The 23561-nt window shown below is 50.8% G+C and overlaps 11 protein-coding genes and 1 non-coding gene across 12 annotated transcripts; 4 read left to right on the top strand and 8 right to left on the bottom strand.

The window, feature by feature from the left end:
- Nucleotides 1–107: 107 nt before the first annotated feature.
- On the bottom strand, nucleotides 108–632 carry Asppvi_005695 (uncharacterized protein; the record flags this gene model as incomplete). Its single annotated transcript, XM_043301610.1, has 1 exon — nucleotides 108–632. The coding sequence occupies one exon, from the start codon at nucleotides 630–632 to the stop codon at nucleotides 108–110; it is 525 nt and encodes a 174-aa protein (XP_043157545.1).
- A 594-nt stretch (nucleotides 633–1226) lies between these two features.
- Asppvi_005694 (glycoside hydrolase family 76 protein) lies at nucleotides 1227–2755 on the bottom strand (the record flags this gene model as incomplete). Its single annotated transcript, XM_043301609.1, has 4 exons — nucleotides 1227–1808; nucleotides 1859–2308; nucleotides 2359–2603; nucleotides 2653–2755. The coding sequence occupies 4 exons, from the start codon at nucleotides 2753–2755 to the stop codon at nucleotides 1227–1229; spliced, it is 1380 nt and encodes a 459-aa protein (XP_043157544.1).
- An 885-nt stretch (nucleotides 2756–3640) lies between these two features.
- Asppvi_005693 (uncharacterized protein) lies at nucleotides 3641–6014 on the bottom strand (the record flags this gene model as incomplete). The annotated part of the gene is made up of 2 exons (XM_043301608.1): nucleotides 3641–5512; nucleotides 5703–6014. 2 exons carry the CDS (start codon nucleotides 6012–6014, stop codon nucleotides 3641–3643), a joined length of 2184 nt encoding a protein of 727 aa, XP_043157543.1.
- Nucleotides 6015–6830: 816 nt separating this feature from the next.
- Asppvi_005692 (F-box protein) lies at nucleotides 6831–8256 on the top strand (the record flags this gene model as incomplete). The annotated part of the gene is made up of 2 exons (XM_043301607.1): nucleotides 6831–7079; nucleotides 7132–8256. 2 exons carry the CDS (start codon nucleotides 6831–6833, stop codon nucleotides 8254–8256), a joined length of 1374 nt encoding a protein of 457 aa, XP_043157542.1.
- Nucleotides 8257–8428: 172 nt separating this feature from the next.
- Asppvi_005691 (cytochrome P450) lies at nucleotides 8429–10283 on the bottom strand (the record flags this gene model as incomplete). The annotated part of the gene is made up of 5 exons (XM_043301606.1): nucleotides 8429–8509; nucleotides 8565–9538; nucleotides 9592–9778; nucleotides 9830–10047; nucleotides 10100–10283. The coding sequence occupies 5 exons, from the start codon at nucleotides 10281–10283 to the stop codon at nucleotides 8429–8431; spliced, it is 1644 nt and encodes a 547-aa protein (XP_043157541.1).
- A 535-nt stretch (nucleotides 10284–10818) lies between these two features.
- Asppvi_005690 lies at nucleotides 10819–10890 on the top strand. Its single transcript has one exon. It is a non-coding gene; the product is annotated as a tRNA-Arg (tRNA).
- A 219-nt stretch (nucleotides 10891–11109) lies between these two features.
- Nucleotides 11110–13179, bottom strand: Asppvi_005689 (transcription factor domain-containing protein; the record flags this gene model as incomplete). Its single annotated transcript, XM_043301605.1, has 4 exons — nucleotides 11110–12318; nucleotides 12370–12866; nucleotides 12921–12970; nucleotides 13025–13179. The coding sequence occupies 4 exons, from the start codon at nucleotides 13177–13179 to the stop codon at nucleotides 11110–11112; spliced, it is 1911 nt and encodes a 636-aa protein (XP_043157540.1).
- Nucleotides 13180–13753: 574 nt separating this feature from the next.
- Nucleotides 13754–14188, bottom strand: Asppvi_005688 (GFA family protein; the record flags this gene model as incomplete). The annotated part of the gene is made up of 2 exons (XM_043301604.1): nucleotides 13754–14004; nucleotides 14059–14188. The coding sequence occupies 2 exons, from the start codon at nucleotides 14186–14188 to the stop codon at nucleotides 13754–13756; spliced, it is 381 nt and encodes a 126-aa protein (XP_043157539.1).
- A 1474-nt stretch (nucleotides 14189–15662) lies between these two features.
- On the top strand, nucleotides 15663–17138 carry Asppvi_005687 (fungal specific transcription factor domain-containing protein; the record flags this gene model as incomplete). Its single annotated transcript, XM_043301603.1, has 5 exons — nucleotides 15663–15932; nucleotides 15983–16021; nucleotides 16080–16160; nucleotides 16233–16489; nucleotides 16547–17138. 5 exons carry the CDS (start codon nucleotides 15663–15665, stop codon nucleotides 17136–17138), a joined length of 1239 nt encoding a protein of 412 aa, XP_043157538.1.
- A 61-nt stretch (nucleotides 17139–17199) lies between these two features.
- Asppvi_005686 (putative chromatin structure remodeling complex protein RSC3) lies at nucleotides 17200–19419 on the bottom strand (the record flags this gene model as incomplete). The annotated part of the gene is made up of 4 exons (XM_043301602.1): nucleotides 17200–17562; nucleotides 17617–17881; nucleotides 17945–18362; nucleotides 18414–19419. 4 exons carry the CDS (start codon nucleotides 19417–19419, stop codon nucleotides 17200–17202), a joined length of 2052 nt encoding a protein of 683 aa, XP_043157537.1.
- Nucleotides 19420–20535: 1116 nt separating this feature from the next.
- Asppvi_005685 (alcohol dehydrogenase family protein) lies at nucleotides 20536–21726 on the top strand (the record flags this gene model as incomplete). The annotated part of the gene is made up of 4 exons (XM_043301601.1): nucleotides 20536–20654; nucleotides 20706–21536; nucleotides 21582–21626; nucleotides 21669–21726. The coding sequence occupies 4 exons, from the start codon at nucleotides 20536–20538 to the stop codon at nucleotides 21724–21726; spliced, it is 1053 nt and encodes a 350-aa protein (XP_043157536.1).
- A 92-nt stretch (nucleotides 21727–21818) lies between these two features.
- Asppvi_005684 (MFS transporter) lies at nucleotides 21819–23395 on the bottom strand (the record flags this gene model as incomplete). The annotated part of the gene is made up of 2 exons (XM_043301600.1): nucleotides 21819–23090; nucleotides 23141–23395. The coding sequence occupies 2 exons, from the start codon at nucleotides 23393–23395 to the stop codon at nucleotides 21819–21821; spliced, it is 1527 nt and encodes a 508-aa protein (XP_043157535.1).
- Nucleotides 23396–23561: the final 166 nt, after the last annotated feature.

Below are 23561 nucleotides of genomic sequence, written 5' to 3'. Positions count from 1 at the left end.
AACCCAAACTCCGTTATTGCATACTATCACAAAACAGCCCACTAGCAGAGGACCTGACCATGTCACTGGAGATAACGCAACTTCAACGCGGCCATACATACCTGGTTTCAAGTAGCTACCGCCGACCCGCCACTACCCCCTCTCTTCTGAATATCCCTCAACCCCTTCAACAACCTCTCAAACTGATCCGGACTCCCATGCCCAGGAACCTTACTGATTCTCACCTCCTTATGCTTCCTCGTCCACCCCTTCGCACTCGGACTCAAGTGCTCAATCGTATGCACCGCCACCTCCAGCTTCGGATCCAGCAGCGCGCTCACCTCGCGGTGCGCAGCGCTGAAGAACAGCGGGTCGATCTCGCCGAGGAGCTTGCATTCGGCCTCGATTGCCTGCGATTCCATCTCCGGGGTGGTGGTCGAGGGGTCATAGGAGGATGTGTGCCGTGCGACTTCGTCGTCGGTTCCAGACTGGGTGTTTTCGGCTCTTTCTGGGTGGAGGCTTTGGCGGTCGAGTTCGCTTGCGGCCTGAGGGGTGGGTTGGCCCTGGATTCGGAGGGAGCGGGTGAGAATGGGTCTGTAGAGGAGGGGTCGGATGGGGGTTTGTGCTGTTCGGATGAGATTTCGGAGCATCATGATTTAATTTGTATTGGCCATGGATGATTATTTTGTCTGATGTGAGGTGCGGTCGGCCTATTTAATTCCTCGTGGGAATATACACTTTGCGGAACCATTCTGGAGAATGCGGGGAGGCGACCTCATCATATCTTCTCGGCGAATCGAATGCCATCGCTGACATCATGTCGACACGGCAGAAATAGAAGCTACCTATAATTGTGTCCCGATCGGGATTTAACTGAAATGATGATCTCATGATGCGGGACAGATGTTGTTGGCGGTCTAGGCTTATCTATCGAGTATTGATTTCACTGTCGCCAGGAGATATAGGCAATAAGCGACACTCGAATTTTGAGCATAATGAGCAAGGTAGAACGACATCTACTAATATCTAGAAATGACTTTTCATTGCATATATTTATCTGCTTGTCACAAATCAGAAGCTCCTATCAACACTCAAGCGATCTGGCTCTCTGTTGCCTGACACCGGTCAATCACGGAGTTCAGAGCTTCGACTGCATTATCAATGATCTATCTACTATGTACAGAAATATGAGAACACCATGATGGTGATAAAAATTACATGAAGACGCCAAACCTAAAGGATCATCATTACCCCCCAATGACCATAAAAGCTATCAGGCCCAACCATCCCACCGCGAAGCCAATAGTCAAGATGCTAGCACCCGCCTTATCACCCGTGGTGATCTTGCTGGTGGGGGTGGTCTGTGCCGATTTATCTCCCGAGCCTGCAGTCGGGTCGCTGGTGCTGTTCCCGCCAGTTGTCGAGGTGACTGGTCCACTGTGTTTCGTGGTGATAAGGTTGACTGACAAGACGTCTGTGACGCTGATTTGCTCCTCCATACCCGTCCATCCATCCCACTTGGAAGTATACCATCGCACTCCGCAGGAATTGTTGCCGTTGCCCGTGCAGGTTGCGGCAGCCGCCGCGGCTGAACCCTGAAGCTTGGGGAGAATTCTGTCGTAGGTGGAGGGGACCAGAAGAGCGGTAAACGCCAGCCAGGAGGTGACTAGGCCTTTGAAGAGGATCTCGTTGTCGTTGCAGACTTCGTTCGGCTCGCAGAGGACCTCGGACATGATGTTGCCGCCGTAACTGGTGGGGAAGAATAGGTCCAGGGTGTTATTGAGGAGGCCATCGACGGCAGTTGCCCACTTCGTGTTGGTTCCGTTGGTCTAACTCGTTAGTTTCTGATATATTCTCTGGTTGACTCCGGGGAACGTACGTAATTCCACATGTATGCCGCGCCCATGAGGTAGGTCCCGTAGTTGTAGGACCATTGATTATTGCCCTGACTCTTACAACCGTCCTCGATGCCGGTCGAATCGGCGACGGTCCACGTCTTGTTGTTGAGCAGAGGCGACGAACAACTCCAGTCCCATACTTTCTCGGCCCATTCGTAATATGTGTTGTTGTTGGTGTAACGCGCAAGGCGGGCAGCTAGCTGGAACAAACCCCCGTTGGAGATGGCGTTCTTCATTGTATACCCTGCTTGGTACGTATAGATCTGCCACCTCAAGCCTCCTCCGCATGTTGACGTATCCCACCGATCGACCTGCGTGTTGTAAACACCTTGTGCGAGGGAAAGCCAGGAGTAACCCTCAGAGCGATCGGGAAATTGTATCTCGGCGGCGAGCATGGCCGCTAGACCCCAGAACATTTGATCGTCGTTTCCCTTGGCTGGTCAGATGCATTGTGCCTTGCATTTGTTCACTGGGTGCTTACCAAGTAGCTACTGTAGTTGGAGGGCATGTAGTCGCCCTCTCCAGCTTGCCATTGCAAACCCAAGCTCACTTCGCTGTTGTAGGTCTGGTCGCCAGTAAAGTACTGGTATTGCAGCATCGCCATGAATAGGGCACTACCCTCCCACCATTTGGTCGGAAATGCACCAGGAATCTGTCCGGACTCGTTGCCATGGTAGTAGCTCATCGCGCCGTAAGCAGCAGTGCTGGCAGCATTTTTGATGGATTCTATGGCGGTGTTAGTCCGGGAAAGCGAGTTTTGGATAACGACGCATACGCTCATCGTTGATATTGACATCGATCGCCTGTGCCAACGATGTAAAAAACAGTGTTGTCCAGAGGGCATTCCACCCCAACCGTGGTAATGATTGTAAGCGCATGGCGATGTTCTCCTGATGCGAAGTCACCGCAGGACGGAAGTCCAAGGCGGAGAAATCCTGATAAGAAGAACAAAGTAGCCATGAAATGAGCCTGGTGCCAGGAGACTAATCTGTCAAACGCCATTCCCTGCAGCTACGTAAGATACTGAAATGAATCGATGAAGCCACGCACCACTATTGGACGACTGTGGAGCTAGGTGGGTAAACAGTTTGATAGCCGAGACCTTGGAGTGGGACTATCTCCAATAATAGGACCCGCCGCGTGTCGAGCCGACGTATGCTCACGTATGCTATCCAGCCATCAAAAAGTTTTGTGATCTAAATGTCGGTAGTCGGTACGGTTGCCAGTCTTTCCCTGCTAAGTATTTTATGGTTCATTACTGATATATGTTTATCTGTTTGAGAAAACCATGGAAAAGACTGAAGAGAAATCCATTCAGGTACCAAATTCTCGAAAATTCAATTTTACAAAGCAAAGTGGAATGATCCTGTGATTGGTTGATAGCCAAGTTCAGTGTGGTGGTCCAAGTGGGGTATGTCTAAAATAAAACGAGACCTATTGGATGATCAAAAAGCTTCGAAAGGCTTGTTGTCGCTGCCTGGTGGGCATTACCATGCATTACGGTAATTACGAACAAAAACCAGCCAATTACACGAAGCGTCTCCGTCCCACGCTTTGAGTGTCAACTCCGCGGGAGGAGATCAGGTACTGCAGACAATAAAAGGACATCCTACCCCGATCGCGTGGTAGAGTCAGCATATGCAGGTCTGATGTTATGCCTGCGATCATCTGCCCTCGATCAACAGTTTCAGTCTTAGAATGCATGATTCGGACTTCGGTCGGGTGTTAGCTTTATTCGATGCAAGGCCTCGGTCATGTTATCCTCAGGAGCGCGCAGCGGGATGGCGGTCATAGAGTATTCGAATAGCCGCATCATGACTCTTCCGTGAGCTTCTCTGATCCCTCCTCGATGCCCACCAGAGCGGTGTTCGGCCCTCGATGTCCCCTCTCGTAACATCAGCGCTTCCTTGGACAAGGAGCTCGACGCACCGCTCATGTTTATTTTGCGCAGCGCAAAGAAGCGGAGTTCGACCTGTATGATCTGGCAAGTCGACTTCCGCGCCATACCGCAGCAAGATCTCGACAGCCTTGTCGTGGCCTTTCTCTGCGGCGCATGACAAAGCGGCTCGGTGAGCATGATTGACGCGGTTGATTTCGGCAGGTCTTGCCAGAAGACTTAGAATTGTTTCGTGGTGGCCATTATCAGCTGCAAGCATCAACGCTGTGTTGCCATCTGCATTGGTGGAATCAATCCTTGCGCCATACTCCAACAGAAGACTAACAACTGCCGTATGACCCTTCCAAGCCGCAAATAGCAACGGAACGGACCCCGACTTGTCGCAGGATTCGGAATTTACTCCTTTCTCGAGGAGCAGGCGAACGGCTGATTCAGATCCATTGATGACGGCGCAAGTCAGGGGAGTCTCGTCCATTGCGTTCTTCGCTTCCAAATCAGCATCTACTTCGACAAGCATTTTCACAATGATCGAGTTACCAGGGAGCCCGCGTTTGAGGTCAACGCCCAAAGTAGAATCGCAATTGGAAATTTCAAGTGACGGGTCGATCCAACGTGGCAAGGCCCAATGAAGGGCAGTCGCACGGTCCACATCTCGGGCGTCAATCCGGGCTCCGTGCTGCAGAAGTTGTTCAACAACGGCGTCATTACGACTACATGCCGCCAGCATAAGGGGCGCTCGCTCATCACACCCCGCTGTGTCAACACCGACAGATTGGTTGAGCAGCCACTTTACGACGGCTAGGTCTCCACGACTTGCTGCGTGATGAAGTACCGTATCACCGTATCGCCAATCTGGTTGGTCAAGCTTACCCTTCTCTTGTATTAACTCTAGGAATTGTACATCACCAAAGGCAACCGCAGACGTCACCGCGGACCGAAGACTATCATCAGCAAGATCCACGCCCTTTTTCTGTCTAAGAAGGAGCAATACCACTTGAAGATGATGATTTTCGGCAGCATATGTCAAAGGCGTCAAGTACCAGAAACGAGCACGATCAGATGCGTTCCTTTTCAGCAATGCACGTACTTTATGTTCGCTGCCGTGCTCAGCCGCAAAGGAGAGTGCTGTCCGTCCCCGACCGTCCGCTGAATTGACATCGAGACTCTTTTGCAGCACCAGGTCGAAAAGGCCGTCTTGTTCTTGCTGCGCCGCCTCCATCAATTGGGTCCACCCTTCGTCCCTTTCCCGTTGATTAACGTCTGCTCCTTGGGCCAAGAGCCGGTATGCCAGATCATGTTGTGCAACGATAGCAGCACGTAGCAATGTAGTAGGTGATTCTGGCAAGTCAGAAGAGACTCCTCTTGATTCTATTGCGTTTAAGAGCAGCCGTACTTTCTCTTTGGCCCTCTTATTGAATACCCACTTTACCGGTGTGATACCATGTTTGTTTGGGACCGTGAAATCCGCTCCTGCATCGAGAAGGAGCTTCAAAATTCCGGGTCCGGTCCTGTCGCTTAGTGATCGCTTCAAAGCAGTCTCCTGCGATGAGTCAATCGCATTCACATTTGCACCATGCTCGATCAGAAGAGAGACGGCCTTGATCGAATTGGCCGATATGGCAGCATGCAGAGACGTCTCCCTTGCATACCCTATCATGTCCATCCGAGCTCCCCTTTGCAGCAAAAGCTCCACGACTGCCTCGACACCCTTTTCTGCGGCAATATATAGGGGAGTGACCTGGCGTGCATCAGTCGCATTGATCTCTGCTCCAAACTCCAATAGGAGCGTCACAACCGGTATGTGCTTGTATATTACAGMATGGAACAATGCCGTTTGCCCATGGACATCTCTTGGTCCACGTCTATGCCTCGGCGAAGAATTGACTCGAGCAGCGCTGTTTGATTCTTTCGCACTCCAGAGAACGAACATAGTCAAAATCAGTCATGGAATCCAGCAATACCTTGGCAGCCTCAGTGTGTCCACGCCGGGCTGCAATCAGCACTGGTGCCACTCTATTTATATAAGCCAATGACTTGAAGTCATCGCTTCTGGTTTGTGTGCAATAGGGGTCGACGCCAGAGTCCAATAACCAACGATTGATCTCTATTTGTCCGGATCTTGCAGCGTGGCGGAGGGAAACCTCCCCACGAACGCAGCGGAAGTAGCCATTGGGTGCGTAATCCATGAGCCGGCGAATAGTGGCAAGGCGGCCCTTTCCTGCAGCCCCATTTGAAGACATCACCTTGGCCGTTCTTGATACTGACGGCGTTGGAATACAACGATGGCATGAAGACATTGTAGAAATGTCTGCATGTTCGCGCAAGAGCATTCCATGATCGAAGCGGAAGTAAGTCTGCGACAAGTAAGACAATCTCATATGGTAGGATCAGCATGCGGCTATCCTGCGTCAAAATTGCTGGTAAATTCAAGTCAGCCATGATGCTGTCTCAGAGCTTCTTGCCGACGAAGAAGAACAGAGTAGCCTACATGATAAATGATGAAGTTCATAAAGAGATCAGTATGAGGTCATGTCGACACGGTGACTGCTAACAGCGCACGCGATAGAAATGGTAGGGGATATTGACACCCTAAAGCAAACATCTTGACGGGAGATTTGAGAATATGTATCAGACTGATTTCTTCAATCTCACACTCGCAGCTCATTCCCTACAGTACACTTCAGCTGGGGAAATCTTGGAGATAATTGGTCAGAAACGCTTCAACATAGTATTCACAGGGCGCTGCCGAATTGGGTATTGTTGTCTTCCTGCTGTGTCGTCCCTGCTGCTGCCATCATTCCTGCGGCTAGAGATGGTTGTCTAGACTCCTTTTGGCAGAGTGGTTTGATATATGACGGGCATCATTGACAGTGCCAAGATGGGCCCTCCACGTGATGTTGTAAAAGAAGCATCTTCTCTCGGCCAATCTAAGACATTCTCCTTTCTTTTTCGCAATCCTCAAAACATTGACATGGAATCAGTCCAGAGCTGAAAGGCCATATAAATCAGGCTTAAGCCGCTCTGCTTCTTTCAGGTAGCTTGCATTCTCATGCAACATGGTCCATATCACTGCTCTTCCCAGCGAGCTTCTTACTCTCATTGTCTCTTACGTCGATCCATCAACTTGGAAGAATTTGCGCCAAACATGTCGCCTTCTCTCGTGTGTCACTGCTCAGCTGCTGTTTGAGACCTTGAAACTGTATCCCGCCGAGGGCAGCTATGAGATTATGGACGAAATTTTAAAGGGATCAACTTTGGGGGATGCGGTCAAAAAAGTGTATATCAACACGCACGAACATCCATACGTTAGTATTCTCCTCTGACCGTCCAACAAGTGGTATATGCTTACAGAACTAGGACTCAGATGATGAGGAAGAAGCCTACTTTCCCAAAGAATTTGAAAACAGAATTTCACACCTTAAGACCTTGTCAAAAGTACAACACGCTGTGTTACAATTTGACAAGCGTTGCGGCGTGTCTAGGTATCATTGGATTAGCAAACCTCCTCAGACAGTCGCCTTTCGCAAAAAGGCCCTCAGTGTCTTCTTTGAATGGCTGGCTTCACTCAAGGTACCTCTGCAGTCCTTGGGTATTCAGCATCTGCAGGATATCAACATCAGAAATGACGAAATACGTAATAATATGACTAAAGTGCTACGGGATTTGCGATCTCTTCGCCTAAGCATTGTGAGCGAGCACAATACTGCCACAACAGAAGATCCTGCAGAACTTTGGAACCAGGACAGATTCAGTCTATTTCCCGAGTCGCAGTCCTTTTTTACAAAACTTCCGTCAGTGTGGCTGAAACCAACCGCGTCCTCTCTTGAACACCTGACCCTCTTCTGCGACACGTGGTTTGGGTTTCGCCCAAAGCTTGAACTGAGAGAGGTCCACTTTCCGCATCTCAAAAGCCTTGTTCTGGGAAATTTTACCTTCTTCCAAGACTCCCAGCTAGAGTGGATTCTCTCACATGGAGCCACCTTGACCGAATTGTCCCTGGACGATTGCATGATCCTGTATGATCTGTCTCTTTTTGAAGACATGCTGGGCGAGTATTCATTCAAAAAAGACGAGATGGAACTCCGCCTTGAGGATGATGGGGAGGCAGGGTACGGGTACTACTACTCCTACAACAAGCGTTGGTATCATTACTTCGACGCTTTCCGAAAGAGGCTGCCTCATCTGCGCCATTTCCGCATTGGAACTAGTGATTGCACTCATGGTGTACCATTCGAGACGGAGTCTGAAATGAGAATCGGCTTACTTTGGGAAAGGTATGGGGTGTTCTATGATGGGTGGGTGCCGACTCCATATGTCGAGGCCAGTTATTGGCTCAGACCTTGGGAAAGACCTCCACCGAACTGTAATAAGGAAGATCGCAAGTCCTTACGCTTACTGTTCGATCATATTGGGCAAGAAGTCGAGGAGAGTTGGACATTGCACGGGATTCGCGTTAAAAATCTCCTACAAGTCAAGTCATGATATCTGGATAGAGCTAGGCATGTTACGGTAACTAGTACATCCAGTGCACCGCATGCAATAGCATCTGGGAAGTGGTTCCAAAGCTGCAAAGTAGATCATTTCAACAGAGTGGTCTCAGACGCAGAGCATGAAGCGCGTACATGATAAATGAAGTTGGATGTTGAGAAGTACATCAAAGTTCTTTCCTGCCACCGGAGGACAGCTTCACCTTCATCATCGTTCCATCTACAGGCTTTGCAGTCACTTGCATTGTCTAGCTTAAACGTTAGTGCTGGTGAAAGGTCCCGAAAGAAGACTGGCAAACTCACGTTGAATAATTGCGACTTGACCTCGTACTGCCCTCGCGGATTTAAAATTGGCTCCCCTGCGCTGTCCCTCGCGACCTCACCGAGCCCAGTCTTCACAAACTCGTACCGTCTAACCACACAAGCCAGAATCACTTGTGCCTCAATTGTCGCAAGTCCCTGGCCGATACAGCTGCGCGGTCCCCGCTCGAATGGTCGCCAGGCGCTGGACGGTATCCGACAAGCACCCGTATCACCGAGCCATCGCTCCGGAACAAAGTCATCCTTCGATTCCCCGTAGACAGCCTCATCGCGATGAATGAGCGTCTCGCAGTTGTACATCAGGACTCCGTCAATGCACAGCGACCTTCCATCTGGCAGTTCGATATACGCACCCGCTCCCTTGGGCACAAATCTCCCCGTTCCCGACGAGGGGTATAAGCGAAGTATCTCCTTGATCACGGCGGAGGTATACTGCAACTTCGTGAGAAGTTCTTCGCCGTTCGGCGCAAGAAGCTTATCACGAACTACTGCTGGGGAAGGATCAGGCCCAAAGACGTCGTCGAGTTCTCGGCGAATCGATTCAAGAGCACGAGGAGTGCGGCTGAGCTCATAGAATGCCCATTGCAGGAGGATGCTGGTCGTGTCATGACCAGCAAACAAGAAGGTTTTCAGCTGGTCGCATGTTTGATCGAGGACACGCGCATCTAGTTGCTCGATATTCTGTAGGCTGAGGGCGAGGATGCTGCGGGACTTTTTTTCGTTGGTGCTGACTTCCTTCAACTCTGTGAATTTGCGTTTGATGTGATTCTTGATTATGGCATTGAGTCTGCGAGCCAGGGTATATTGGTGCCATATCATCAAGGGGTTCAACACTTTTGCGCGGACTGAGGGCTTCCTGTAGTAGCTTGCAGCCAGCTCGTGGTAGAGCTTGACCATCTCGCTCTGCTTGTCTATGGGAAGCTGGGCTCCCAAGTCCTCGTCCATGGTCACTGCGCCTATACTGCTATATGAGTACCAGCACGTTTTCCTCAGGCGGACAAATTCCTACCAATGATATCAAACGTGAGGTTGGTACATGTTTCAGCCAGACTAAACTCTTCACCTGACCGAGCATATCGATCAAGAGCCTCGAAAAACGGTCCCGTCTTGTCCAGTATGCACGGGAGCAAGGTCAATAAATGCTGAGGCGCAAATCCAGGATTAAACCGTTTGCGAAGTCTTTTCCATTCCTCGCCCTGTTCCTATGAGCCAAGTCTTACAAGCATACTGGCAGGTCTTGGACATACCTCGGAAGTAAGGATCGAATGAGGGCCCAGCAGATACTTATAAGCCAGCAGCGTCGGGGTCTTGGGCATACCATACGGGAACTGCTTCGAGCTCCTGGCTACCTGCTCTGCAATCTCATGGCTGCAGACGATACCCATAGGATGCTGTATCGGGCGTGGGTCGAGGAAATACAACGGTGGGTTACTAAGGTGGGCCTTGATTTCCGCGAATACATAATCTGCTCTGTATTAGTTTGTGGTATATGAGAAAGTTCGCAGGATGAAGCTTACCAATATGCCTGCTCGGCTCACCGCGGGAAATAAAGGCGTTGAGATCCTTCATATGACCCCATACTCGCGATGGCTTTGGTTGTGGCCATGCTGCGAATTGCTTGACGCGATAGTAGTCGAGCTTATTGAGTAGCCAGAAAGCCAGCAGCGGGAGTGCTGCTATGACAGAGAAAACGAGGAACATGTCCGCAGAGATGATCCAAGTAACATGAGCTGGGTGGTGACAGAAAGGAAGTTGGACAGTAGACGCCGAAGCGCTTATGCATCTCTATGCGGGGGAGAATTCTTGGCAGGCTTCAGGGATGCATCTGGGTGGAGGATGAGCTGTCTTCATCGTCATCCAGGTACTATATTATCTGGCTCTTGATCTAGGTTTAGACTGTCAGCATCAAAGGAACAGCGGTATGCTGCAAAGAACTGGACACTGAGTGTGAGGTTTTATCGAAGGGTGATGAAGGGGTTAATTATATAGTTATTTGTACACGGCGCATGAGAGTGGCCATCGACATAGTGCACAAACTGAGGGAGTTAATGGGTATGAAGGAGCAATCGATGGCAAGTGTTAGTGCTTATACACCTCTCATTATTTTATCTCAGACAATGTATGCCAACCGGATACATTGTGCGATTGCTGAGCAGTAGTAACGAAGCATAGAGTGGAAAGGCTTTAGACAGATTGGCATATCAATTAAAGGGTGCTTACATTTGACAACTAAATTGGCCGGATGGCGCAATGGTAGCGCGTTGGTTTTCGGCACCAAAGGTTGCGCGTTCGAATCGCGTTTCGGTCGTTTCTTTTTGATTTTTTGTTTTCCTTCCCCTCCGCTCGGCTTTATTCCTCCATTCTATCTACAATTTCACCACTGAGTCTCAAATTTATGTATATTCGATTTTGATTACTCTATCAATCTCAATTTATTGTCCTCTCAACCAGCCCAAGCTTTTAATATCCAAATAACAGAAGGTCATCATTCATTAGGTGTTGATACCGGTGGATCAGCCAACAAGCATCACGGAAATTGTGTAAGGTAACTCTCATTAACGAGAGAAGGATCAAACCCGAAGTTTGTACTGTTATCTGCCGACGGGATAACATTTGCAAAGGACATGCCCGATTCCAAGAAATTGTAAAAGTCGTCAGTTTCGTTTAGTGCAAAATCAAGATGGGAGACTGGTCGTTCCACCGCGGCGGATTCCGAAGCCATTAATCTCGACAGGTCGTCCTGAGCTCCAGGAGCAGTGACATTGTTCAATTTCTCAACCATGCGACAGGCAAGAGCGGAGTTATCTTGCAACTGATGCAGGATTTCTGAGTATAGCTGGAGCATTCTTTGACTCGCTTCATTGGTTTGAAGGTAAGCTGATTCGACAACTTTGATATGAAACTCCACTGCCAGCACGAGAATAGCGATGCTGGAATTAGGAAGTAAGGTGATTAGGTCCAAGCGATATAGTTCATCGAAGATGAGGCTGATTCTGTTTAGGATGTGCTCCTTTGCGCGGCTGTTGCTCCCTACACTGCGACTGCAGACGACGTACGCTGAGGCGAGATAAAGCAGGAACAGCCATGCACGATGGACAAGTATGAACCTTTGCAGCTCCGTGACAGCCGATGAGGTCAGTGGTTGATGACGAAGCGCCTGTGGCAATTGTGCGTGCCATCTGCCCAATTTATGGGCGAGCTCTGCCACTTCAGTAGGGGAGGCCTTGTTTCCGGCACTGGCAAGTCCGGCTTCGCGGCTGGGTGAGCCAGACAAGTCCCCTGATAGTCCATGAAATTGTCCTATCTGACAGAGCTTGGATTTCTCAATGAACAACCCCGCTTGGAACTGTTGATACTGCACATCGCAGAGGAAGTCGCAGGTCCCTACTAACATTTGGACCTTGGGGGATAAGGCACCGAATCTGAAATCGTGAGTACTGGGCAGAGGAGTTTCGCATTCACTGCCGTTTTCTGGAACGTTCATCAAGGTAAGAAGATTACCCGACGTTAGTCGCACATGATTGTATATGGACCACCACGTCCGTCTCCATATTTGTTGCTTTCTAGCGTTTGCCTTGCCCATTTGGGTCTGACTCGAGCTGATCATAGAGATGCAGATATCCAACCAGTGGGTGAGTTCTTTCTGGTCGCGGTCCGGTTCAGGATGAGATACCATCAACAGAATCGCTTGAGCATTAGCGAGTTGGTCGTTTTCGCATTCGAGATCGAGAAGCACCTGCACAGATAAGTTTGGACATAACACAGCCGGAGCAGGGGGGAGAGGTACCTTCACTTTGCGGAATAGACTCTCACGAAACACACTGCGCGAAGGATATCCGTCGGCACGGATATGGGATATATCGATAAAAGCTGAGGCAGCAAACAGCACCGCGTGGAATAGTAACAGACCGATTCGATGAGATTCGTTATCGCCAGAGACAGCTGATAGAAATTCATGCAGCCCTAACATAGGCATGTGCGGATGGACCCAGAGCATATAGCTCTTTAGTAGCTCGTTTCGGAGCATGTCGCTGGGGAGGTCAAGCACCCCACTACGTCGAAGATACTCTACATCGTCTCTGTGCAGTCGCTGTGGGAGACAGGCCAGGTAGCTCGGCAAGTGGACAGCCGGTGGAGCGGCGGAGCCGGGCCCAAAAAGTTGATTGATGATAGAGATGTGGTAGTCGAGAGGGATAGTTGATGGGACGGCGGGATTCTCAGCCATGCCGTACTTCAGGTTGCATTCTCGCTCGCTTTCTCTGAGCTGTGAGGCGAACATATCCTCTTCACAATATCAGTCATCCTGATGGACACCCTACATTACGGAAAGTGACAAACCGGGACAATATGTGAGCAACGAGCCTGGCTCCTCGGTCACGCTCTGAGGACTGCGACAATCAGCAATGCAATATATCCGGTGTACGTTACTGAACAAAACTCACGGTGTGCTCCCGTGAGCGTCACAGTCCAATTTGGCCCGACGACAGGACGAACATGAGCCTCCACTGACGCCAATGTAACATCGCTGCCTCGTCTTAACGCAGTTTGAACAAGCTCCAGACTCGGCAGTTCTTGTACGTCTTGGAACGGAATGCATTGCGGCAGTTGCGAGCCCAGAACGCTACTGTGAAGCTAAGATCGAGGCGTGGGGTCTTTTTTCTACGAGCGCTGTTTTGTGTGAATCATGCCACGGACCGACCGTGATGATCCACATCCGCCGACCGGATCTGCCGCGGCTTATCCAAAAGTCTCCGTAATCCGCAGGGTCCATGCTGCAATCAGCCCGACTCCGAAAGTGTTATTGGTTGACCACAAAGTCTAATACAAACAGGGTTAACGATCAAGGAGCTGTGATTGGACAAACGCTAAAGATCTATCTGGGGCCCCAGGTTCGGGTATACGCGGGTTTCCTCGTCCGAGGACCGCCGACCCGGATTATGCCGTATCAAGTTCCGAGTTCCGATCCTATTGCAATTGTGGAGAGAAACTAAATCCGGACTGAATGATCGATGCAGATAGTGTTTGTCTGTGACTACTGTCCACGGCTGGTCTTGTTTATGCTGAAGCTCCTAGCTGGTGACTCTAAGAGAACCCTGCCATGTATCAAGTTTAAGCAGTCACCAGCGCTCTGCGTCCTAGGTAAGGGATTCAACTCCCTATGCTTGCGGTATCTACCCAAGACGAGGTTCCTGCCTCGCGTTGTCAAGTGCATTCAGGTAATGCACACGGTCTTTGACATAGAACTCGACGTCGACCTTGTTGCGTAGGTGCGCCTCTCCACCGTCGAGCGTGCCGGCCTTGATTCCCGTCTTGTCGCTCATGATCTCCAGCTCTGAGTAGAGGCTGGACCCGCAATCACCGCAGAAGAAGTGCTTGTTGATCTTACCACTGTCACCCGTGACATCATACGACCGCGGAGTTCCTGGTTGGCGTTAGCTTTGTGAATATATGTCGCCTAGTGTGATGGTGATCATACCTTTAGTGACCTTGAAAGAGTCTCTTGGAACAATAACATTGGATGTGAAAGCACTGCCAGTCCACTTTTTCATGATGGTCTCAGTGTTCGTCGCCTTGCCATAGGCACTCGGCCACATAGAAGCGCCCATACCTTTTGACAGTCAATGCAGTGGCAGAGGCAGCTCACTAAGGGCTCAGCTTGAATACAAACATTAGCAGCAGAATAGGCGGATAATGCTTCTCAGCTTACAGCTTGAGGTATAGGCGATGGCACCGCACATGCAGCTTCCATTGAGAGTCATGGTTACGACCTGTTACGGCCTATTATTCCCTGTCGTTGAAATGATGAACTGCACCAGAGATTTCAGGATGGATTCCACGTGGCGTCTTATACGAGCAGTGGTCAGACAATTTCTACTATGCTCTCCAGTTTTGATCGTATACGCGGGGTAATCGCACCTTCCAGCCGCTCAAGTCCTTGCAATCGAGATGAAGAAAATATTAATATGTTTTATATGTGTCTATCTTCGTTATTACAAACCAAGAAGTCTCGATGACGAAGGGTGTACTAAGATCCTCCCTCTATTATCGTAGAGAGCAAACGCTGATTCGACATTTGTAAGCAAGTATCACGTGTCAGATGGCTTCTTCCCGAAACGGGCCGGCGATATTTGGAGTATCAATGACCAGCGTGTAAATCCCCACATACGCTCAAATATGAATGATCGAATCAGTCGCCCTGTGAAAGCTGCCTGTTTAGCTTGGTATGTGATATACCTACCCATCTTTGACAGGTAACTGACGTTCCTCGCAGTCGCGCTTCGAAAACACGCTGTGACGGACAAAACCCGTGCCGACCGGTAGGCCGTGTACCTTACTGTTGAACCAGTAAATTTCAACCCGCTAATTACATGTTGTAAAGTGCACATTAAGAGATCGCATTTGCACCTACAGACCCAGTAGAAGGGGCGGGCCTCGTCGAGGACATCGACAGTCGGCTGTCGAGTCTAGCCCGCTACCACCACAGGCCGCAGGAATAGTCCATGCTCCACAGTCTACGCCTTCACTGACAGATGAGTCCACTCTCACGCCTGTCGACTCCAATCTCTGGAGTTCAGCGACCCCTCTCTCCTCTCTTGGCAGGAATCAGGATGCAAATCGGCCTGTGAAAGACGTCTGGTCCTCTCCGCATACGGACTCTCAAKGAGAACTCCAAGGACCGGTTCTGCGGGTCTATACTTCCGAAGAAGAAATGTACGTACCAAAAAGGCCATTGCTGATCAACGCAGCCGAGAACCCTCGTAATTACTGACTGTGGATGCTCGGTTTCGACGCAGACAAAATGCCTATTATCATTTTGTCCATCCGTGTCTGCCTTTATTGCCCCCTCCGCCCAGCTCGTCTCTGCCTCAAGACAATCCGCATGTCTTCCAGCCCTCACATGGACTGGCCGGCACAGTGGAGCTATCCTGTCTGCCCTACCAGCCGACGTCCTCGTTGAGCCTAGCATTATCCGCCATTCTGGCCTTGATACCACCTCCGCATGATCGGAATCAATCCGAACCCTGCAGTGTGTGGCTACGACGGTCTTACGCTCAGCTCTTTGCGCAAGCCGCTCTCCGTATGGCGGAGAAGGAGATCGAGGGCTTTGCAGGCGGCTGGGCAAACTCCGATGGTTTGGTAGAAGGCCGAGATTTCCATCCGCAATTACCGACGCAGTTGCACTCGATTCTGGCTCTGATCGTCCTCAGCATATATGACTTGTGTCAATGTGGCAATAAATCACGCATGCGGATGCGTGCTAATCAAGCCCTTACAACAGCCATGGATTATTCGCTTCACCAACTCGACGAGAACGCAACAGAAGCACAGCGTCGAGCATGGTGGACTGCGGTTTGTGTTCTCTGACCAGGAATGAACAGTGCGGGCTAATATTCAGACAGGTCATTGTGATGTACCATTCGTCGGCCAACAATGACTCGGTAGGTTGAATTAATCAGAACATTCTACAGACACGCAAGCTCTCTGACGATTTAATAGTCGCCCATCATCAGCATTAGTGATCCGAGAATAACCACTCCGTATCCTAGATTTGATATTCAGAGTAAAGTCTCAGAGGTAGTAGGCTTCGTTCCGAGCATTTCCCATGGTGAAACCATCAATTTGTCCTGTGATATGGCTAACATTTACTAGCCTTGGTCGCACTTACTGAAAGCCCAGGATGCCATCGTCTCCGTCTGCGCTGTAATGCGTCCAGTAACTGGGAAGAGCCAGAACGGCTCACCAGCACTGGATCTCCGGGAGCAGGCTTGTCGCCTGGACAGGCACATACTATCTTTAGCGGCGGACTGTGACCACTGTGACCTGGAGTCGGGAGTAGCGGAAAACGATCAAGCCGAAAACCTGGCCGCTTTGAGCCTTTGGAAGACTGCTTGCGCCATGACACATACGTGGGTGACCTGGTCGAAATCTGTCAAAGATTGGAACTGATTGGATTTATGTGCTAGTGCCCGGGTCAAGCTCCATCGCTACAGAGCCTTCTCCGACATTCCCATCTTTCTGGAGAAACACTGCGACCTTACTTTTCTCAAGCTGGACGCTTTTCCATCACAGACCGCGTCACTTCCGGCGCAGTCGGATCTAGATTCGATCTTTCCCTTCACTCAGACTGAGTCATCGATAATCTGCTTAAAGTCGTCCCTTGCTATTTCGCGTGCCCTAGCAAGCCTACCACACTCAGGACTTTCGCCTCTGCGTACAGCAGAGATAGACGAACAAAGAGCCAACTCCAACGCCGCGGGGTACACCGGATCCCTGCCATTTTTTAAATGTGCCGCGATGCAAGCCTCCTACGTGTTGTATATGCTGGTGCACCGGGTCCGGGCGGCGCTGTCATCAAAACGCCTTTCGGTCTGCTATCCACTTCTGAACCACCCGGAACCCGTGACCGAAGTTCAAGACGCTAAGCGATTGATAGAGGAGCTCCGCAACGGGGCTCATTCTATGATTGTCTGCATGAAGAGGGACTTGATTTTTGAAGGTATCAGCGGCATGATACGTGATCTTGACGCTGCCTATTTCTCTCTGTTTCCGAACTAAACGACTTTACTGAAGTACATCTCCTTCTACTTCTGTGATGAGATCGCTAGACACTTCACCATCAGCTGAATGTGGGACGGATCTCCTGCTCCCAGTCAAAACTCTCCAGCAAGGCCATGAAATCAACATCATCTCCTATCGTCATGCCGTTGATGGAAGGATCGGGAAAGGGTTGGTCTGTCGTGGGCGATAGCACACGATCAAGGACTTGTCTGATGAGCATCTGCCCTTGCAACGCAATTTCGTAATCCCCCTCGTGTTGCTGGATGAAGGTGTCTGCGTGCGAGATGAAGACGCTCAGCTTTTGAATGATCTCCGAGCGAGGAAACGGTGCGGAACAGAGCACTGGCTCAAGATTTGGCTGGGAGTGTCGGAGTAGTTTGGTCGCTAAGGCACCTGCAGCAGGAAGGCCGATATAGCAAAGCTGCGTATAATCAGCGGTGATCAACAGTGAACAGTGACGAGGTCGAACACTTACATCAAGGATCGTCAACATGTGAGTCTTGTCGGATCGCATCTGCCTCGACACTACGTCAAGTAAACAAGTGATGATCTCCAGAGAGATTTTGATCAATGCATCGTGACCCTTGCGTATTCGTTTGACAAGAGTCGAATAGATTAGGAAGTCCTGGTGCAGGAACTCTAGATGCAATGTTGCAAGCTCCGGATCGGCCGACTCAGGGTCCCATTGCAGGAAGGCGGGCAGTTCAGAGCGCCTTTGGCGTGCTCTCTTAAGGACTCTCCTATGGGGCTATTATTAGTGCCGGAAATTGATCCCACAAGCGCAAAGCGGCCGAAGCACTCACTCAGCATGTTCTTCCACGTTGTCGCCTCCCTGGCCAATTGACAACTCTAGGATATCCTCTCGAATCAAACATGCAAGATGGATGGTACGTCCTCTTGCGCCGCTGCCCAGTTTCCCCTCTGTATTCCAACCTTTCGCATCCAGCTTCAGTAGTGCAGCCTGCCGCACGCTAGGTGGGGAAATCAATTCTTCCCAAGTCAGGTCCAGCGGGGACTGAAAATTGCAGTACTGTTTGCATATCCGCGGCGGCCTACCGAGGAACAGCGCCAGGTCTTTGTCCATCCCGTATGCCCCGATCATGATCCTCTTGCGCAACTCGGATAGGAAAAAAGGGACGTTTCTGTCGTCTCCCGCCTGGTGAAGGCCCAGAGCAAAGACAATCGTAGTAAGATCGCCGAGTTTCTGCCAGGTTCTGTAATCTATCCTTCATCAGTCCAAATTCTGATCTCCAAACCGAGCACAAGACCTACCACCTGTGCCATATGTATGATGGACCAAGACCGAGTACTGAAGAGTAGCGCAGCAAAGAGTATCGCTGATCGTCCCCAACCTATCACATAACTGTAGACAAATATCGCTCGCTGCCAGCGCAATCCGCCGTAACCCCTTCTTATCCTTGCCAGGGAGGCTCTCGCTGTCATGCGCAACGTGATAGATTGCGTACCCTACCGCAGAGATGAGAAGCGCATAGCTGTCCCATCGCGCACCACTCAGCTCTACATACTCCGACAGCGTCATCGAAGCCCGCAACTCGATCTCCGTAGCCGTATTGCGGAAAAACGTCCTCGACAGCTCCATAACAGACGCATACTTGTCCTGCACACCCTCCGTAGCATCGCGATACAGATCGCGAAGTACCTTGATGATGCACCGGAACATCTGCGTGCTGAAGATCCACCCCTCCCAGATAGCAAACCGCTTCTCCAGAAGCTCTTCAAACAGCGGTAAATGATCCAAGAGCAGCAGCGCCTGCGCTCCCAGCTCCACCTGTCTAATGTCAACGGCCGCTGCAATCGATCCCGACGAACACGGACTGTCGCGCGGCCGCATCGCATGGTCCAAGACCGCGGCATACCCCGTGACGTTGTCGGAGTAGCTAGTCAGACCCAGAAAGCCTGGATTGGCAAATGGCCGCTTCTCCCATGCATGCGACTCGCCTATCGTCAGGGGGGACGCACAGACTGATCCGGATACGGAAACGGACACGTCGCGGATGGCTATGGGAGAGACACCTGCACTGCCGCTGACGTTTGCGCTCTGGCCTGGACTATGGGTTGGTTTCTGCCTGGGTTTTCGAATTGCTGCTGCCTTGGTGTCTCGGGGCTTTGTGAGGGGTGCTGGGTGATAGAGGCACTGGTCTGCCCAACCGCGGCGGTTGCAGCGGTTACATATCGGCCTTGTATGGTCGCAACGGAGTTTCGATTTCCTGCATGGCTCGCAGGAGGGGAGCTGGCCGTTGCGACGGGTTGTTGTCATATTGGGCTTTGAAAGACTCATTGATGAGAGGAGTTTGTAGGTTTATTTGGTGGGAGGGAATGGAAGAAATTCGGAGTTCGATACGAACTCCGACTTTATTGGGGTTGGCGGTCTTGACTCTTGGTCGTTTAACCCTGTTTGTATTAGGTAGTCAATCAATAACACTGTCAGTCGGGCTAGTTCAACTAGTCCGATGTTCTTTCAACTCCGAAGACCAAAATGCAGATGCCTGACAATGTATGCCTGGGACAACTGGAATATAAATATGTGCATGAATCAAGGTCTGAAGACACAGATTCATATCTACAATCAACGAAAGAACACAGATCAACTGTTTACGTCTTCATCATGCCTCTCTCCCTCTCAAACCCCTTCAAATCATCCAAGTCGCAGCGTCAGGCGGCAGAGAAAGCCCAAAAATCTGGCAAGGATGACTCGTCGTCTGTCTACAGTGATGCTGCTACACTKGTAGCTGGCAAAGAACAATCAACAAAGCTGACGCCGGACCCTCAATACCAGGGGGGCCTCGACTTTACTTCTATGCGATACAGTAGGCTCTCTGATATCCGCTCTCGCCGTTGACTGATTCTAAAGGCTAATATTTGTATTATGGATAGCCCCAATGGGAATGTGCCCTCGTTCCTAAATCGAGTGACAACCATATACTCGATGAATGGATGATGTGGACCGGACTGTGGCTTAACGAAGGATGATTGAACGACATGTTACTTCTGCTGTGGACATTTGCTACAGCTCTATTATGACAATATACTATGTAAAACTTAATTGACACGGCATACTGCTTGAAAATACTCAGATTTGGGTCTTGAGATCCTTGAATATGTAGTCAAAGCATTGTATGACAATCTTATCAAGTGTATATATCCAGCCAACTAATATTTTCCCAGCTCCGAGTAATTCCAGCTAGATCGTTCTAGACCAAAGTCAGCATCAACTCCAAATGGCGCCACATCAATCCGGAGTCGGGCCCAGCCGAGGTATCTGATTCCGCAGACGCGGGGTTCGCGGTCGATCAACCTGGAGGAGTTTAAATAGAAATACTGGAAGGGCAGATATACACCTTCATCACCAACCAAGAATTCAAACCCCACCAAAATGCAAGCAGTGATATTCAAAGGCCCACTGGAGGTCACGCTGGAAACGCGCCCTATCCCGCAGATCCAAGATCCCACAGACGCAATCATCAAAGTTCGCTACACGGCGCTATGTGGCAGGTCAGACATCTCCCCTCCCTTGCCTTAAAGATAGCAAATAACAAGATACAGTGAACTCCACGTCTTCCGCGGCCACCAGCCCTCCAGCACAGGCTTCATAATGGGCCACGAATTCACCGGCGAAGTCATCGAAACCGGCGCCGCGGTCCACAACTTCAAAAAGGGCGATCGCGTCGTCTCCCCCTTCACCCTCAGCTGCGGCGAATGCTTCTACTGCGCCCGGGGGTGTTCCTCGCGGTGCGCCAAGGGGAAGCTGTTCGGCTTCGCGGTGCTGGACGGCGGACAGGCGGAGTACGTGCGTATCCCGCTAGCGGATGGCACACTCGTCGCGGCGCCGTCTGTAGTGGACGAGAAGAAACTCGTTCTGATGGCTGATATCTTCCCGACGGGGTACTTTGCCGCGAGGAATGCGTTTCGGGGATGGGATGAGGAGGTTGTGCGGGGGAGTACGGTCGTGCTGTTTGGGTGTGGGCCTGTGGGATTGTGTGCGCTTATCAGCGCGCTGGAGTATCGACCTGCGGCTTTGATTGCGGTGGATAGTGTGCCGGATAGGCTGCAGCGAGCGAGGAGTTTGGGTGCGGAGGCGTGGAATTTCCAGACGGATGCGCCGGGGCTGCGGGAGAGGGTGCTTGAGTTGACGGATGGGCGGGGGGCGGATGTGGCTATTGAGGTTGTTGGGCATAGCAGTGCGTTGCGGATGGCGTTTGAGTTGCTGAGGCCGTGGGGGCGCATCTCGAGTGTGGGTGTGCATAACGGGGAGATTCCGTGGACGGGGAACGAGGCGTATGGGAAGAATCTGCAGATTCAGATGGGGCGGTGTCCTGTTCGGAGCATCTTCGGGGATGCGTTGGAGTTGCTGGTGACGAAACAGGATTCACTAGAGTGTGTATGCAGTCTCCTTCTGATGGACACCGCTGACATGTCTAGGTTCATGACTGCTGATATTCGACCGCTGTCGGAAGCTATCGCAGCGTAAGTCTTCGCATATTTTCTCGACTATGCTAACAGCTGCAGGTACGACGACTTTAACCAGATGAAGTCCCAAAAGGTGATTTTTGAGGCTGGAAAGTAATAGAAGTAAGGTTATTATGCTCACCAAGGGAGCGATATATGTATATCCGAAATAGGTATATACAACAAGAATATGCACATTCAGTATGCTAGTCAACTCCGACGTCTCGCCTGTTCCTTTTGTACTCTCTTCTGTCGACATCGAATCCCAAAGAACATCGTCCACCACAAACACCCGGTAGACAACACACATATCAGCGCCAGGGTTGTATACGCCCACCCATGACCCATGGCGTTCGTCATGGGCGCAATGGCCGCGGACGCCCCGGCACCCAACTCACACCGAAACAGATTATTCGCCGCCGTCGCGGCAGCAGACCGTTTCGGCCACAAATCCACCAAGAGCGCATTCAACACCTGCGAGGCACAGCTCAGAGCCAAGGAGAACAGGAACAGAAGGATCACCGGACCCGCAAGGTTGACTTTATGGTTCATCACCCAACCGTAGGCGATCATCATCACGCAGCAGATGTAGAAAGCCGGCAAGGCGATCTCCAGCCGGGCTCGCTCAACGTTGAAGTTACTCAGGTCACTCTGCTTACGTTTCTCCACAGGGAGACCAGCACGGATAGCATGGCGGCGGAAGTTCCAGTCGACTAGGGGGCCGGTAACAAAGGAGGAAACAATTCCACCTGCGCCGATAGGGATGTACATTAGTGCGGACTGGATATCGTTGAAATGATAGATCTCATGGAAGGACGTGGATGCGCCGGTCATGACGGCGTAGAACCCAGCGAACACCAATCCTGCGGCGAGGAGAATCAGGCCTGTTTCGAGTTCGAACGCGATGAGGAGAGTCGGGAGGGGGTTGGGGAGCTGAAAGCGGTAGTTCTTGCGGTATTCCGCAATGGTCGCTTGGTCTGCTGCGATTCCAGCTCTCTTGCGACGACGATGTCGGATTATATCGGTGACGTTGTTGTTCAGAGGCGGAGGGGGAACGGATCCATCACCGACAACTTTGCGGCAGGTTTCGGGGAGAAACAGGAGCAAAATGGCAAAGAAGACAGCACTGAGGATTAATAAAAACCAGAAGATCCAGTGCCAGTCCAGATACTGGCTGATCAGACCACCAATGATAGGGGAAAGAGACGGACCCAGCATGAGCCCGATCGATGCAAAGGCAATGTATGAGCCTCGTTCGGCGGAGGTGATCATGTCGCCGACAAGACCATTGGATAAAGCGACAGTGCCACTGCTTCCGGCACTCTGGATGCAGCGAAGCACCATCAAAGCTGCATAGCTGTTTTGCAGAGAAAGACCGATGTTTGCAGCGATGTAGATGGTGAAGCAGATGATGTATGCTGGCCGTCTACCTACTTTATCTGAGAAGCCAGCAATCAACATAGGCGAAGCTCCTTGAAGAAGCTAGGCAAGTTAGTGATTTCGTCCAAGACTTCTTATTTGATGATACGTACCAGATAGGTTGTAACAGTAAGATTGATCTTGGTGATAGATACATGCAGCGAGGAAGCGATAGTGTCCAGCGCCGGGAAATAGATACTGGAGGAGAGCGGGGAGAAGAAGCCCGCCAGTGATCCCATCAAGACAATGGCTCTCTTCTCGTTGGTGGTGAACACGGAGTAATCCTTGGGGGAAACATTTTGACTGGGTTGTGTCTCTTTGGCGATGGCCTCTGGTTCAGTATCTTGCTGCTGCTGCTCATCCGACATGGCAATACAGCGTTTACGACAGATCTGGTGTCACCTTTGCTCGGCTGTGAAACCAGAAGAGATTTGCGACCCTGATTCTAGAGAAATGTATTTAAGCTAGGCCCGCACAGACTGTGGACTGCCCCATTTTGGAGGCCCGGTTCAGGGCCGGCATCGGCACTGAGCC

This window comes from Aspergillus pseudoviridinutans, assembly GCF_018340605.1.
Source record: "Aspergillus pseudoviridinutans IFM 55266 DNA, scaffold_4, whole genome shotgun sequence".
Classification (NCBI taxonomy): domain Eukaryota; kingdom Fungi; phylum Ascomycota; class Eurotiomycetes; order Eurotiales; family Aspergillaceae; genus Aspergillus; species Aspergillus pseudoviridinutans.
Note: the sequence above shows the minus strand (reverse complement) of the source record. Positions and strands in the feature narration are given on the sequence as shown.